Source organism: Simochromis diagramma, unplaced genomic scaffold (assembly GCF_900408965.1).
Source record: "Simochromis diagramma unplaced genomic scaffold, fSimDia1.1 OVJJ01000596.1, whole genome shotgun sequence".
Taxonomy (NCBI): Eukaryota; Metazoa; Chordata; class Actinopteri; order Cichliformes; family Cichlidae; genus Simochromis; species Simochromis diagramma.
This window is the reverse complement of record NW_024387245.1, coordinates 6,343,282-6,360,662: the sequence shown is the minus strand read 5'-3', so window position 1 is coordinate 6,360,662 and position 17,381 is coordinate 6,343,282. Positions and strand designations below refer to the sequence as shown.

General features: G+C 40.8%; 1 protein-coding gene across 1 annotated transcript; it reads left to right on the top strand.

The window, feature by feature from the left end:
• Window positions 1-2,766: 2,766 nt before the first annotated feature.
• Window positions 2,767-16,737, top strand: rnf165a (ring finger protein 165a). Its single transcript, XM_039999916.1, has 8 exons — window positions 2,767-2,973; window positions 9,713-10,013; window positions 10,105-10,230; window positions 10,373-10,502; window positions 10,587-10,691; window positions 10,922-11,017; window positions 11,117-11,217; window positions 12,784-16,737. Exons 1-8 carry the CDS (start codon window positions 2,913-2,915, stop codon window positions 12,899-12,901), a joined length of 1,038 nt encoding a protein of 345 aa, XP_039855850.1. The 5' UTR covers window positions 2,767-2,912; the 3' UTR covers window positions 12,902-16,737.
• Window positions 16,738-17,381: the final 644 nt, after the last annotated feature.

The following is a 17,381-nucleotide window of genomic DNA, read 5'->3' as shown; positions in this document are numbered from 1 at the left end:
GAGAACTATTGCTCAAGATTACTTTTAAAAGAAATTACAAGCGTCTGGCTCCTTGGAAACAAAATATTTAAAGGGTGTCACAAGACTTAGTACTGTATAACTGCCACCATAGGTATAGCACTTAACAAGATGTCTCATTGTTTATTTTATTCTGTGGCCAAGCAGTCTAGACGACTGCCTGACTGTGAACAATGCAGGTTCATCCTCACCCACCAAAGTAGCATGCCAGGTCAGAGGTCACCCTGTAACACCTGCCACTAGGGGGACATATGGAGTTCACATGAAAAAGACAATGAAGGAGTGGAGCAATGCAGTCTGCGGGGCCCTTTAACGAAAAACTAAAGCCCTTTAGCCAGCTCTTTTCACCCTCGGGGCAGAACATCAGCTGTATGCTAATTTTCACAGGGCAGCGGTGGCCTCACAGAGCAGTGAATGTGCTGGCTCACTCTCAAAGCCAGAAATGATTGCGCTTCATCTTGCAGATGTCCTTTTACACTAAATGATGCCACTTAGGATTTTTGTGTTGTACATGTTTTGTTCCAAGTTATCTCCAGTTTCTTCAAAATGGCATTTCATTTGTTCAGTCCTCGCTCTGCCCACCTCCAGAGGGCTTTCTAAAAATAAAGAGTGGAAATAAGTCTCATTTCCGGTGAGGACACATAATTTTTACATCAGGTTCTGCTGAAAGAGAGCTCAGCTGCTGCTTCTGTTAATACGTCAACTACAGCCAGCTATCCTGATAAATGCTTGTGTTCAAATGTACATAAATGTGTGGAATAAAGTGGCAGTTTTGATGTGTGAAATTGATTGCAGCAGTGATAGTAAAGCATCGTGAAAGGCTCTTTGTGTTTCACAGCAGGCTTAAGGCATTAGATGACGGGAACTGGAGGACATATGGGACTAAGAGTTTTGTGACCCCCTCAGCCTCCACAGGCCCATCTGTTCCTTCGTCCTTCAGGCTTAACACTACAGGCAGTGAGGTTTTTGGGACACAGGCCCCTTTTTTCACAAGTTCTGCTGTACGACAAATCTGGCCAACATATATTCACGAATATTCAAAGAGTTAAGTATTACTTGAACTGTATCGGATCATCAAGAAGATCATTCAGCAACATTTTCTTGATGATCGAGTCTGACAAAGGTCAAGGCAAATAATCTACGCAAGTATATATCTTTCCTTTTTTCAATTCTGTTTATAAGGGAGTTCAGTTGCATATGCATAACCATTGGCTGCCCTATAGGTAGGGTTAGGCCCAACCAATCACAGCACTTCAATCCAATCTAAAAAGCAAAAACAGTAAATACCTTTTGTTTCACTTTTGTGTAAGACAACCTGTGCTGTTTTTCTTGTCAGGCAATGAATATTTGGCTGTCACAAATCACCCTTGTTGGCCCTTAATTGTTAAAGCAAGTTACATCCTTCCTCTCTGCCATCAGTACTTGTTTCAGCGTTGACGAAGACTGACATTTTTCATGATTTCACTGAAAGCAGATCTGATGAAATTGGACAATAAAGTAATTTGTTTGTTTGTTTGTTTTTCTTTTTACAAGAAGTTACCATATTGAAGCTAATGGTGTTTGCAGTTTTACATTTCCTCAATTTTTCAGCCCTGGAAGTTCTCACTTTTACTGACTTAACTTTGAATGATTCTTTAAATGAACTGCCACCTGTTAAGCTTTTTGGGTAATATAGGCAAGAGGCTTTGACAAGGTTGGAAAAGTGCAAGTGAAAAAAAACAAACAACTGTGTCTACCTTATCAATTTTTTGCAAGCTGCCCATTATGAGTCCAGCAATACATGTATGGTACTGAATCCAGTGTAATTTTCATAATGCTATTTTCTCTTCCCTTTTAAGCCAACTATACCTGAAACATCAAGAGTAATGCTACTGAAAAGACCCTTCAGAGTGTTAAATATATTCACATTTGTACTCTCAAATGTTATTTTACCCATGGTCCATGTACATATGATTTTCCTTATTATGAGTATCACTGACACCTATCTTGCCATCCTCTTAGATCCTTTGAATAGAAACCTTTTCATACTTTTCAGGGCATATCTCATATAAATCCCTGCATTGTTCAGTTCAGTATACCCTATCTGCAATACATGAAAGCAACTTTGAACTTAAAAATGTAAATGTACTAAATAAATGATAAATCTACTACATTGCAATGCAACATTTATGCCTTACGTGTAAAGAAGGTAATGTATATAGCAGAATCATCTCAAGTCCTGCACTGATAATGCCTGATATAAAGGCATAATCGGGACAAGTTGGGGCAACTGCTGATTACTATTGTTGTGGATACAGCTGCTGTTTTTGTAATTTATACATATATTGGGTAATACTGGTGTTGTTAACTGTGCCAGTATAGTATTTCTGATATTTATCTGTAGTATCACATCAATTTTAAAAGTGTAACGAAAACATAGTGTAATGAAAACTTTAACCTATTTTTAAAAGGGGAGAGGGGGGCAAGGAAGACCAAAATAGAAAAATATTTGCAATTAGTCACCAAAGCTGTCAAATAAATGCAGTGAAGCAGAAGTCAAAACTTTCATAAAAAAATACTTGAGTAAAGCCTGGTGAGGTAAAGTTCCGTTTATTTCAGGCTCAGTGATAAACTATAGCCATAAGGTACCATTAGATCTAAATGTTCCAGCCACGAAAGTACCCCGCACTGTGCGTGCGGATGGGAAGGATATCTCCGCCCAGGCACTGATCCTATTGGCGGATCCCGCTGTCAAATCCGGAGGGTCCTGCTCGGAAGGCTCCACTGATTGGCTACAGGGGTCTGTGTGTGCGTGCAGGCAGCGCAGTCTGTTTGAATGTGCTGGTGACCGAAGAGGATCATTTCCATGGACCATCTGTCTTACTGGCTGCGCACAAAACAAAGAAGGACCCAGGATGGTTTTAGTGCATGTCGGATATCTGGTTCTCCCCGTCTTCGGCTCAGTTAGAAGCAGAGGTATGAGGAGCTTTATGTTCTCTTTTTTTTTTCTAACGCTAACCCCGAAATAATACTTCTTCATTACTTGTCTTAAATATCCACAGATGATGTAAACAGAGCTGACACCTGCTAGCTAAAAGCGAGCCAACGTAACAGCGAGCGATACCGAAATTATATTAGCCTTCTTGCTAGCTGTAGCCGAACCGAGACCGCTAATGAAGCGACCGAAGACGTGAGCCCTCAAATGCCGACGAAGACGTTGTGTTTCGGGCCTGTAAACCGCACTAAAAGGACTTCAGCTGTCAAGCGGCAGCTTTTCTTCTCCCCTTTTCATTTTTTTCTTTTTTACCCTCGGCGGCTAGCGCGCTTCTGTCTGGTTTATCTATTTATCCCTGCGCCTTGTTTATGTGTGTGCCGTCGCCGCTAGCTACTACAGCCCGGACAACAACGGCAGATTAATACTAGCCCAGCTTTATTTAGCTTACAACCTCCACAGGGGTTTCTTAAATTATGAATTTAGCCAAGCTAGGGTAGACCTCTGAATCCAAAGTGACCGAGTGTATTGCTATTTTCTTCCATTTTGCTCCTTTGTGTGCATCCTTTAAAAAAATCTAATTTCTGCGAGTTACTTTAACTGGATGGTTCTTCCACTGAAAGACAGCATTAGGCTAATCAGTGTAAATTAGTATAAGCATATGACTGGTTTTTAATGCGAATAGGCTTTAACATTTTTGGAGCATGTCCCCGTCAAACCTCTAATAAAAAAATCCCTGCAAATTTCGCTGCAGGTGCTCCAGTAGTGAAACAGCATAAAATCTGTTTAATAGGGCATAACAACAATAACATCATCCTCCACTGCAGCAGGGCTATCTGTGTTGATTATGTAATAATAATAGTAATTTGTCGTGCATTGTTAAAACTACATGCAGTAGCACCAATGATTTCATTGTGCTTTTATTTGTGTTCTTTTTTCCTGTTCCATAGTATCGAGGCTGGCTCTACATTCCGCATTTCTCAGACCTTTGTCCCCCTCCATTGTGTAGCTAACGATCATCTGCTGCTGTCTGCCGTAGCCTCTGCCTGTTCTCTGCATCTAGCTGTATTGTGAACCCCTTCTTCCTCATTTCCTCTTTCCATCTGAAGACGACATTGGCATTAAAACCGAGTTCCCACTCATACCGTATCCTTCTGTGTAACAGACTAAAGAATAACACTCTCTGTAGAAAACAGTTTGTCTTAATTTAAACTGTCATGTTGCTCTTTAGTGAATAACCCATTGTAGCGTTAGACTTTACTACAGACTGTCATTGTGATTCTCCCATTCAGTGTGGATAGACTACATTCTGCTGTAAATTTCTGTAAAGTGGATACATTTTGATCCTCCCCTCCCCGATTCGATTACAGCCAGGCTTGATCGAACTCGTTGATTACTCTCCTCACAAAGGTGCATTGTACCGTCTTTTTGTTGTCAAAGAAGCACTTTACAATTGCTATTACTAATAATCTTGTTATCCTGATAATCACTAATTGGCATGCGGCGCTTAAGTCATTTTGTTTTTGGCGACGTTATGTTTTTTTTCCACATTTGAAGGTCCACTGCACCTGTTAATGGTTGCTGGTCATAATCCTATCCATGTGTCAAAGCATTTGTCCCTGCTAGCTGAGCAGACTTCACAATAAATTGGAGAGATGTGAATCTAAACCCATTTTGCCATTTTTGCAGCGCCCCACCACCACCACTATCACTCCCTCTCAAATCTTACCTCCAGCACCTCCAGAATGCTATCCATTTTACAGGGATGTGTATATCCTGCACTGCTGTAGATCTCCTTTTTTATAGAATCAAAATGTCTTTTTTATTCTTTGGTTGTGGTTTTTCTGCCTTATGTTCTTGTATTAGATCCTAATGCATGGTCATTTTATACTTTTGTTTTTCCACATTGAACAGCAGATTCCAATGTAATCTTTGTGAAGAGATGTCCCTGCTGTACTGAAATGTGCTGTAAGCATACACATCTACTCATTGGATGCTGCTTCTGTTCTGTTAACCCTACAGAGAGCATGGTCAGGCCTTGCCTTTGGTCTTTATTTGCATGGGATTATTATTATTATGCTTATGTAGAGTCTCTTACTCTTATTATTACTATTATCACACAGTGCCACACATACTAATATTTTTCCAATAAAGACTGTAGTTTTCTTCCTAACCTTCAGTGTGCTTTTTGCTGATTTCCATGTGTTCCTCCCCCTCCTCCCTCCACACTGTGCTGTCACTGAGACGGTCCCCTCACTCTATATGTGCTCTCATTTCTCAGCTGTCTTTGACAGAGTTTCTTCAGGTTGCCACACTGCTTACTTTGGAGTAGGGGCAAGCACATTTTCTTTCCATTTTTAAAATGCAAAGGCATGTTTGATATTGAAACCTCGACACTGACATTTCCTGTTACAGGCTGTCATTCTGTCCAAATCCATACACTATCTATAGACCAAAACACAGCCTCCCTCACAGCCAATCATTGGTGTTAACATTGTGAGCAATATGGGTGAAATCATGGTATTTGTAATATATATCGTTAATAGAAGTATATTACAAAAAAAAAAAACACCCTCAAAAGGAGTTAAAAATAGTAAAAATAAATAAAAATACAACAGTGTTTAATTTAAAAAAAAAAAAAAAAAAAAAAAAAAGCTGGCATGCTATATAAAATGAAAATAAAACAATATAATTTGCAAGCAAGTTAAACCCTATATTTTAAAAATAAAATAAAAGTGAATTAATGAAGCACAAAATAGAATTTAAGGATTATTCAGGCCTTTTTCCTTTTCTTTATGGAAAACATAAGTTCTTATTTTGGATTTGATGCCAGCAAAATCTTTCAAATAAGTTGCAACAGGGGCATGTTTACCACAGAGTTGCATCAGCTCTTCTAACAACACTCTTCAAGGGCTTGGAAACTATGGCAGACCGGTTGCTGTAGATTTGAAAGAAACATGTTTTCATGTAAGATTTCAGCAGCTCAACACTTCACAGCCCCCTTTGTTATATACATGTTATTTATTTAGCTTTGGTTTGCATTATCTAGAATGTTGATACTGGGTGATGGCCCTGACCTGTTTAGCCCCTGGACTCACTCGGTACAGAGCCATACTGCTGTAATTCGTGAGGAATGTTGTTTTGCACGGTCTTGCTGAAAAAAAGCAAAGGCTTTCCAAAAAAGAAGTCATCTGATCCGATACCTGTACATATCAAATTGTTCAGCATTAATGGCGATTTCACAGATTTGTGAAAGCACCATCAAGATTTGTGAAGTTACTCATAATATTGCTCACTAATGTATGTGCATATCATCAGGAATGGTGCCATTTTTCTGAATTATATTTATGTATAATTTGTTTTTCACAGTGGTTTTGAGAAGTTGTTTAGTCAACTTCACAGATTTCCACCACAGAACTGAAATGGCGCTGAAGAGCACTGCCGTTCAGTGTTGGTTTTCAGCTTTTCCCCCTGAATACAGAGAATTCTTAGAATTCCCTTAATCTTTTAAACAACACTGAACTGGAGATTATATAACCCAGTGATAGTGGAAGATTATGGAGATTGTGTTTAACTTTGAAAAAAAAAACAAACATTGGTGAAACACTCAACATAGTTGCATCTAAAAGACTCTCTTTTTAAACCCAATTACAAAATTGATCTATTTTCAGTTTACCCAATTGGAATCAATACTGTTTTTTTTAGAAGAGGTTTCAGGCATTTTACTAGCTGGGTTTTCCCATCTTTTTGGCCCCTGTCCTAAAAAGTATAGCTTACAATTCAAACTGAGTGTATATAAAACACAACAACAACAACAGGAAAGAAAAATAGGATAGTCATTTTTTCTCTTCATCATCACAAAATCAGTACTGCTACCCTACTTTGTACCTTAGCAAGATGCCTTGAACAAAAGCCACCAAGTGGCTTTGTCTTACAAAGACAAAAACTACCTTCCAGCACATCTGTCAATCATTCATCGACATGTTTTAACTGAAAAGTGTAAAAGTACTATCCACTAGATTAGAGATAATGACTACCTATTAATTGGTGAGTTTTGTCTACATATTGAGTTTGCTGCCTCCTGGCTCTAGCCTTTAACATCAGTACTCAGCTATAAGAGCAATATAGACTTGACCTCCAGCACAAAGTGAACAAGTAGACAGTCCTAAATGTCTAGCTATTCCTTTTTGCAGTCTCCAAATGGGTACCGCAAAGACAATACAGAGGTTCAATAATTAAATGGTGGCTGCTCAGTCTGTGTATTTAAACTTGTCTCTGTGGTATGCTGTCAGGTCCTCAGCTGGTGTTTTTCTTTATTAGCACAACAGACCATGACACATTTATATTCATGTTGCCTTTCTAGCTGGTGACAGCAGCATAACTAAACCCAGTTAGGCTAACGTTGTTTCTCAAGCACAGATAATGTGTTAAACTCTGAGTAATGAGTGCAAATGAAATAAAAGAAGTCACATTTTTTTGTTAGTAGTAACTCATTTCTCTTTACATGCTGGCTATGCACATCAGCCATCTGTGTAATGACTTTTCATTTTCATCAAATCTTCAGTTTTTTAGACATCTGTTGTGTTTCTCTTTAAATGTGGCATTAGATGCTTCTTTGAAAAGTTTCCAAGTGGGACGCTTTTCTTCCATTTTAACACTTGACTCAGCTGCGTGAACCTTACATCTGCGCGCAGTGTCTGAAAAAGGCTAAAGGTGTGTCCGAGGCACAGCCATGTGTGCTCTGCAGCTGACTTCTAAATATCCCAGCAGCTGCACTGCATGTGCGGCTGCACTGATACAAAACCACGAAAAGCAAGGTCAGCACAATGGTTTTCCAAGCATGTGCATGTTATGCTGGATTTTTTTTTTTTCTTCACCAAGTGCAGCTGTACAACACATGCACTGATTTTGCCTCATTAATCCTCACCTTCTGATGGTGAGTGTTATAATCGGCGACCTCAGCAGGTGTGGGGACGGTTTCTGCCTAATGGGAGACCAGTGAGACAGGCAGAGGACAGGGGTGTGTTAGAGAGGTGTGATGTAAAGCTGCAGTGACTTCAGGAGGAGTGGAAGGAGAGAGAAAGAAAAGAGTTGAGGTTCCATGTCAGACTGCTGCAGTCGCAGGTGGGTGGGGCTTACTGGCTGTCACTCACTGTGGGACACCATGCTGCAGCCATGCTGTGGGGGAGGGGCCGCCTGTGCAGCAGCTGAGGGGAGAGGATAGGTGGAAGGGTGTGTGTGTGTGTGTTTCTGTCTGTGAGTCAAAGACAAAGCCTCAGATGTAACAGTGGAAACATCAGGGCTGCTGCTGCTGGCAGCTCTGCAGTACGTCAAATATTAATGCCAGCAGTTCATGCTGTGAAAAGCTCCCAGACACAAATAATCTGATATTTACCCTGAACTTCACACAACAGTCCAGCTTTGCTGGGTCACAGGCTTCATGCAAAACTGATGCACAGCCTTTAACCAATCCAAGCCACCAGTCTGCCATTTCTGCTCTACTTCCTCAGCCAAATGCTGTTTTTCTCTTTGCCCGTGGCTCTCTGGGTTCACTGGCTTTCCATGTCCCGAGGCTATATCCAACAAAGCAGAGCCAGACAAATATGTCGTTTCAGCAACAAAAAACAGAGCATTTTGGGAAATGCGCTTGTTTCATCTGCACAGGACTTTATCAAATCATAACCACTTCCCTGCACATCTAACTCTCCTTAATTGATTTGCTACGTCTTAAAAAAACAGTGAAGTAAAAGCAATATTTCATTTTCTGCCGTTGAGAAATGTTACACACTTGTTAGATTTTAAATTGGATCTTAACTCAGTGAACCAGCTACTGTTAATTAAACTTGTCAGCAAATATTAAGTATGTCATAGACCATTAACAAAGAGCCAAATCTACAATGTGGCTTCTTGTTATTGTTTGAAAGATTATGAGTAAACAGTTTAAATGGGCAGATCTTATTCACGGGACATGCAAAGACACAATACTGACATATTTACGTATACACTGTCTTCCAGACCCCGCTGTCTGCTTGCCTCTCTAGAGGAAATTTAGAGAAGCTTTAATTGGAAGTTAAAGGAGTAATACTCTCAGCTTGCTTCCAGCATTCATTTCTGTGAGCTCTGAGTAATTTGTATTGATTGTTTTGTGCAAGTGCAACACCAAGGTGACTCAGTGGGACTAGCACACAACCTCCCATCTTCTCTGCTTAATAGGAAGGGTGGAGAGAAGACAAAAATGAAAGCCCATAAACTTTTCAGACTTTCTTGATGGCTATGGTGCATTACTGTTATCTGACTCTTTTGTTGAGAAAGCCTCAGTTTAATATGTTCCTTCAAACAGCAAACGCAATAATAATAACAGAGTTTGAAACTATTGGTTTTGCTGGGATTCGTTTTGGAAATACCCTAGACCCCCAGTTAGTGAGGATGCGTCTTTCCTGTTGGCTGCACATGGCAAGTGGAGACGCAGACCATTGAGTGAAATCCGTCTGTGGGTTTAGTTGGTGCTCCACAGGGTTCTCCATGTCTGCGTCGTCCATCTGCTGTTTTGTCTGTCTTGTCTCTTCCTGTGTCACGTTCCTCTCTGCGTGGTTGGTTTTTAAATGTGTTTGTGTCTTTTTTACGAGTGTGTGCGAAAGTGCTGTTGGTTCGTCTCCTTGTCGTGTAAGTTTCAGTGAAAGCGATCGCAGCTCCGTTTTGATCCCTCGCATTTATTCCCAATAGGAGCGCACTTCACCAGGCATCAACACAGCCATGCTACCTCCTGCCGACACTTTCACCTGGGTGCTCCCCAGGCGCCCATCTCAGCTGAGTTTCCTCTAGGACATGCCAGCCAGCCCCCGCAGACAGGCCTGGCCACCCACCTGCCCCCGACGCACCATCCACCCCTCACTGCCCTGCCCGGACCCCCTCAGTTTCAGGATGTGCCGGGGCCTTCATTCCTACCTCAGGCCTTACACCAGCAATACCTCATCCAGCAGCAGCTCCTCGAAGCGCAGCATCGCAGGATCCTCCCACACTCCAGGTAGTGACCCTTGCATCCATACAAACACAACTAAAAAACAAATGAACAAAAAACCCAGATATTTTTAAATCAAATCTCTATCTAATTACAGAAGAGCCCAGGAGCGTATTCCCCTGAACCCTCACAGACTGCGTTCGGGCTACGAGTACTCCCCGCCCCTCCATGTTCCTCAGCCAATGACACAACAACCGCGGTACCTGGCCGAAGGCACCGACTGGTGAGTCACCGTTGGGGATTAACGAGAATCCTGCAGAGTTGAGAAACGATCCCGTCTTTTTTATCTTTCCACCCATCTGTCTGTCTGCCACATTGCCTGGCATGGGCTATGTTAATTTAGCCACGTTCCTCTCTATCTGCAGGGATCTCAGCGTAGATGCTGGCCTCCCTCACCATCAGTACCAGCTCCAGCAGCTTCCGCAGCACTATCAGCATTACCTGGCCTCCCCTCGAATGCATCACTTCCCCAGGAACACATCCTCTGCACAAGTGGTATGTTGGTCACTTCCTCAGGTGGCCTTGGATAGCTTAATAGTCTGTATTCCTGCTGTAATATAATGAAGGATTTTGTTGTAGGTTGTGCATGAAATCAGAAACTACCCATACCCCCAGCTTCACCTGTTGGCGCTGCAAAGTTTAAATCCTTCGAGGCACGCCACTGCTGTGCGAGAAAGCTATGAGGTAAATCTGACTGTCCATCTATCAAAATCTGCACCTTCCCACGGTGTCACTTTAAGTTATATGTACTAACTGTTCTCTACCTTTTAATCAGTATGAGCTTCATAAGCAGATTTTTTTCATTCTTTCCTGACCATGAAAACAGCAGTGAACCAAACCATTTGTTGTCCATGTAGTAGCTTTTTCTCTTTTTAGCATTCTGGTTAATTTTATTAACTGGGCTGTTCCTGCAGGAGCTGCTGCAGCTGGAGGATCGACTGGGGAGCGTTAGCAGAGGAGCTGTTCAGACAACCATAGAGAGATTTACTTTTCCACACAAATACAAGAAGGTATGGCAGATGAGACAAAAATCTGTTGAATGTTTGCTTTTTTTCCCCCTTTGTTTTGACCCTACATTTCTGTCTCTCTGTAATGTGACCCACGAACAGAGAAAGCCCCTGCAGTTGAAGATTGGGGAGGAGGAGGAAACAGATGTTGATGAAAAATGTACCATATGTTTGTCCATGCTGGAGGACGGAGAAGATGTCAGGTAATAATTACTTTGTAGACCCAGAAATCATAAAAAAGGGAAGTGCACTTATTCTGAGTGAGTTAAATGGGAAAATCTATACCAAATTGTTTTGATGGGAAACATGATGCTGCAGGCTGCAGATGATGAGCTTAGCTCAGAGATGCATTGCAGGATGGGTCTAGACAGCAGGGACTGATGGGGAAGACGAGATGGAAGCCGGACTTCCTTTTCTATTATCGTAGACAATATGACATCATTGAAAGACAGATAAGCTAATTGCCTGAGTGAGACATCAAGCAATTGCAAGAGATAAAAGAGGCACGACTACAGGAATTACTCCAGATCCCATTATCAGCGTTGCCTTCTAACATTTTTGTCTGATTTTTGTTTTCCACTTTATAATAAATATCACTTTACCTGACTTATTGTCAGGTTTACTGATAATCATGATATGATACACCACATCTCTGTGTATTGTCTGCAAACTCCTCCTGTGCAGTCTGTAGCACAGCAGCCAAACGTTGCACACAGGTACATCTTAGGTCCCTGATGCTACTTAACCACCTACCAACAAGCTAAAGTGGACTATTTTTAGCTTTTACAGAGCTATAACACCTTAAAATGTATATTATTTTGATTCAAGGACAGCAACATCTAAATGATACTTAAAAACTATGGTATATATGATATAATGTCATCAGGCTTCCTGGCAATAAAGGACTAATAGTCAGAACATGAGCATGGGCCTGTAAAAGTAAATATAATAAATACAATATCAGTCATTTCATGAAATGCAGTCATTTCAAATCATCATTTCATCCACTGTCTATGTAATATAATGTAAGAGTTTCTGACAAATACCAAGTATTTACTTCTTCCCATTGTGTTTCTGCCGACCTTCTGAGCAAATCATTCATGAGAATCTTTCCAGTCCTGTACCACATGTGTGCATAAATGAGCCTCTGCTATGAGGTGTTGCCAGACAAATAGCTGAGACTCTAGGAAGCTGCTGATCATGGCTAAGAAATAGTCCAATCTCAAGCCACCCACATACCAAAATTTAGTTACATTTTTTTTTTTTTTGATAGTTGTATTTTCACATGGAGACAAAAATCCCCTTTAGTGTTGCATCAGGAAAGGCATCCACCATAAAACTGATCAAACATGCAGAACTACCTACTGCAGTGACCCCTTGTGAAAATGGAGCTGCCAAAAGTAGCCTCTATGCAGAGGCAGAAGCATGGCAACAACCTGCTTTTCAAATGCTGGAATTATAATCCCTAAAATGTTCTGTTCCATTACGCACATGCATTTGAAACAGTGGTTGGGAGTGAATTTTTAGGTAACAAGAACTGCCCCCCTGGGTGAGGCGAGAGGATCGGTTTGCAACATAAGAGTCTCAGCTGTCTGAGAGGCATTTGGGACTGACTACTCAACAACAAAAGTTGTCTCTACATGCCTGAATGAACAGAATTAACTCCCCGAGGGTCTTTTTAAACTCACAACTGTATGCACTGGAAAAGTAACACACAGTCATGTGAATCCACACTGACCCTAAAGTTTGTCTCTCTTCCTATCCTGCAGGAGGCTGCCCTGCATGCACCTCTTCCACCAGGGCTGCGTGGACCAATGGCTGGCCACCAGCAGAAAGTGTCCAATCTGTCGAGTTGACATCGAAACACAGCTGAACCCCGACAGCTGATGAGATTCGACACTCTCGTGATTCAGTCGCCCTCGTGGTGCGATTCTTGCTTTCTTCCACCCCCGGCTCGCCAGCCTCCCCCACCTTACCCTACCCCACCCCACATCCCTCCACCTCCTCCTTCCCGTCGGGTGCTTTGCCAAATGTCTCCAGACTTCATGTGACATCACCACCCTTCTGAGTCACGCTTTACTGAGCCAAGCCAGGAAAACTAACTGCACGGAGAGGCCGCAAAGGACTCTCTTTATATAGAAGCACATCCCTCTGGAAGCAAAAGACACACTAACAAACACATACTCATGTACACAGGGTTTACTTGTAGCTTGCTGGTCTTACGTGGGGTTGTTGTTGCTGTTGTGGTGTTGTACTGTAGGTAGCCTGGGGCTGTGTAGCATGTCCTCAAAGCCATGACTTAATGTCCTGAGACTAGAAAACACATAACCCCAGACCTAGCTGGCTACTTTTCTCTCTTCTCTTCAATCTCTCTCTCTTGCTCTCTTTTTACACACACATATATATACACACACACACACAAATATATATTTCTCTCTTTTTAAACACAATCAAAATGAATATTCTGCCACGCAAGAAAGCTTAACAGAATCTAAATGCTCTGATGCCATGTTTACCTAAAGATCATTTGTGGTCGTAGTAGAGTAGCAGTAACCAATAAGTGAGATCTGGTGCGACCTCCTCGAGGCCAAGCACCAGCTAGCTGGGTGTTTTAATTCTCTCATGCAGCTTTTGACATTTCGCAGTACAGTTGTGCGTTTACCTTGGGTTGATGTCATGTGCAGATGGTGTGATGTGATTAGGTCTCATTCACTGTCAGGGAAAACCCAGTGACTGAGATGTTTTTGTGTTTGAAATTGAAAAACAAAAGAAGAAGAAGACAAAAAATAATAGTGTTTTCACCAAAATGCATCATGTCACAGTGTAGCTTGAATCTCCGCACAGGTTTTATGTCCACTGCCCATGCCATGTGTCACTTCAAGAGACTGCGTCTCACACAAACGTGTTAGGTGAAGAGCACGGCCACTGGAGTGCTTATACAACACAAAGCCAAAAGAAACAAAAAGAAAAAACACAAAAAAACCTGAAAAGGGATGAACAACAGAAGCTATCATGCACTGCAGAGCGAGGTGGGAGGATTTAGCTGCCTTTGTACCTGCATTTCCATCTGGCACTAGGCCAGTGGCAGAACAGTGCACACTAAAAAACAAAAAAGGAAGATTGCATGTTTCATTTTTTGGGTTTGGGGCTGTTGGCTGTGGTAGCGTTTCTTCACTTTTAAAAGGTAAAGAGACGCCTGTGCATGACTTAGTTAATCTGAGCTGTGACTATCTTCTGAACACTAACAAATATTAATAATAATAATAATAATTTTTAAAAAGTCAGTGGTTTGCTCCCCTGACTTGTAGCGCGTGTCATCCGGTTCCCTTTGGTGGCGACCTTGGGATCCTGTTTTTTGATGTTTACCTTATTGCCTAAAGAACAAGCACATGTGACGATAGTTATAGCAACAAAAGTTTCTCCTCGGCATCGCGTTTGGTTTATATATAGGTACGGATTCATGCAGTGTTTTGAGCTGGGAGAGGAGCTTGCGTATTGATCTTGTGTTATATTTGTGTGACAGACCTCCCCTCGTGGTTGCTATGCTGGTTGCTATGCTGTATTTGCTAGAACATGTAGAAACGTGGTGCGACGGAGGCAGCCTCCCTCTCACAGTGCACACAGACACGAGACGACAGGACAGCAGGAAAGCATTCAGGCTGTTAAAACACACACTCTCTCTATCACCATTTCTTCTCTCTTTTTTTTTTACCCTTTGTGTCAGCTTGTCACTTCAGTTCCACAGAGCTGTGTGTGTTTGTGTGTGTGCGCGTGTGTTACAGGACGCCTTTAGGACCCTCACTGTCCTCTCTGCACTGTGATAGCATATAACAAGGGTAACACTTGGCCCAGAGACTCAATTAACAAGGCTTACTTCTTCCTGTCTTGTGCACTGCCAGTGTTGACACTGCCTCCTCCTGTAGTGGAGTCATCCGTGATGAAAGTTGTCATAGTTTACACAGGGTGTTGTCAGTTGAGATGCCTTAAGTATTTAACAATCATAATTTATTACTAACTGTAGATACTGTGGGTATGTATTTAATTTTATATAGTTTTTTTTTCTTTTTCTGGAGTTGGGTTGACTGAATCATAATTTATTTATTTACAAATATAACATGAAAAGGCTATTAAAAAATGGATACCTCATGTTTTTTGGTTGCATTGTTTTAAATGGGAATGCTTTGCATGCAGTTGTACTTTTTCGGAACACTAAAAGTGAAAAAAAAGGGGAAAAAAAGTTCTGCTGTTTGATCTCCACAAGCTGGCTGTGCGATGTTTACTGACCAAGGCTGAGCTACTGAGCCCGTTCTCTCTCTCTCTCTCCCTCTTCCTGTCTCTCTCTATGTCTCTTTTTCTCTTTCATGTGGTGCTGTGGATCTTGGTTACATTCCATTCAATGCAATCTCTCCAATCCCCCATGCTGTGATGTAGTGAACAAACTGCAAGTGAATTGGTTTTGGTTTGTGACAACTTTTTTCTTTTTTTTCTTTCTTTTGCACTAACTTGTTTAAAATGGGAACCCTCTCACTGGCAAAAAAAAAAATATTTTAGATTATTTAAATGAACTGGCTTTTATTTTTTTTTATGCTCTGCTTCTCACACAATGCACTAAGGGTCTTAATGAAACATGTTCCTTTGCTTTAACTCTTTGTGTTATCTCTTCAGTTGTCATCTCTCTAGTGTTTCTCTGTTCGTTGGTTTCTTATGTTGTTGTTTTTTTTTCCCCAAAATGCTTTGTAGATTTAAGCATAACAAGTGCCTCGCTTTAAGTGTTAGGGGATATTTCCATATAACGGAAACCATGAACAACAATCAGTCCATCCACCATGCCTTACTGGTTGCTTAGTTAATTAAGTGAATGGAAAACGAAGGAGCTGAGACAACATTTGACTAAAGCCATTATAATCAATCAATCCAAGTCAAGCTGTCCAAAAACTAGCTGCCGGTTTGTAGTACCGAAGCACTGCATTGCTGTGGAAATAGCTCTGACTATAAAGAGGCATGTTTCACCGTGGGCTTTACAGCGGTCCTTTCAATGTACTTCTCCATTCTGTTTTCTCCTCTTCTTTACGTCTCTGTTTGATTTTACCGTCCGTCCCTCCTCTCCAACTCTCTCTGTTTGCTTTCACAGTCTAAAAAAGGAAGGCAAGGATTTAAAGCACAACCTTTTCTAAAGAACAAAAAAACAAATGCATGTTTTCTCAGGTTTCAGTATAGTCGCAATGGTTTCATAGTATATGGTGAAAATATATACAAAGAATATAACAGAAAAAAAATTATAAATTTTGTTGCTGCTTGAATCTGACAAAAACCAACAAGTGAAGAGAAACTATCCCAAAAAGTGCCAGTGAAAGGGCTGCCGCCATCCTTGTATGAAAACCTGCTGTTTAGCTGTGACTGCGCAATGTTTTTTCAAAATAGGATATTTTATCTGAAAATAGAACTATTTATCATTAATATTAAAGCAATAGCGCATTAAAATGGTTTTGAGCGTGTTGATGATGAAGTGGACGAGCCTGTTATGGGTAAATGTTAGATTTACATTTGGTGGAATTTTGTACTTTATTTATTATTACTACTACTAATAATGATGATAATGATCTCAAAGGTTGCATTGCTAAACCCAAACTGTTCTGTTTTTAATTTTTATTTTATTTCATGGCTTGTATATTATCCTTTTATATGTGCTCTTTTTGTAATAAACTTGATAAAATGGAAGTGAACCTATTTTTTGCGTGTCTTTTTTTTAACCCCTCAAAATGCAGCAGTGTTGTACTTCATCCTTAGTTAAAGGTGAAGTCAGGTCATCAGGTTGTTTTATAGAGAAAAAAAAAAAGATATTGTACTCATAAATTTATAGCGTTTTACGTATGTGGCTAGAGATCACCCACATGTCAAAAGCAGAGAAAAAAGAGAACTGTGGGTGTACTGTAAATATATGTTTTATCAGCTTTGATGGGATCTCCTTTACCAAAGAAGTGAAAACACAAAGAAAAGAGGCAACAGCACCAGCATCTGGATATAAAGTCATCCTCTTCCTCCTCACCTCAAGTCTTATCTGCTGAACTGAAGTCAGGACTCTAAAACATAAAAATGTGTATAAACATCCTCATTTATTCCTAATATTATTCCAGTTACTTATTGTCAGAAGATTAGACTGTTATCTTTCTATCTCCAGCTAGCTGACAAAAGCTAATAACAACAGCAGCTGGTTTTAAGCATTATGCTAGCTAACGTTAGGCTAAAGTATCCTAAAATTCCTAAAAATCCTAAAAATTCACACTTGATTACATTCTCACACCTTATAAGAGGTTATTCACTCAGAGCGTCAGAGTTCAGCAAAGCTACATCCACTTCAAAGACTGTT

Excerpts from the sequence above, each read along its gene's own strand:
- rnf165a (XM_039999916.1), top strand. The coding sequence starts at position 2,913 with ATGGTTTTAGTGCATGTCGGATATCTGGTTCTCCCCGTCTTCGGCTCA. Across the intron at positions 10,014-10,104 it reads AGGATCCTCCCACACTCCAG|AAGAGCCCAGGAGCGTATTC; the intron begins GTAGTGACCCTT and ends ATCTAATTACAG. Across the intron at positions 10,503-10,586 it reads ACACATCCTCTGCACAAGTG|GTTGTGCATGAAATCAGAAA; the intron begins GTATGTTGGTCA and ends ATTTTGTTGTAG.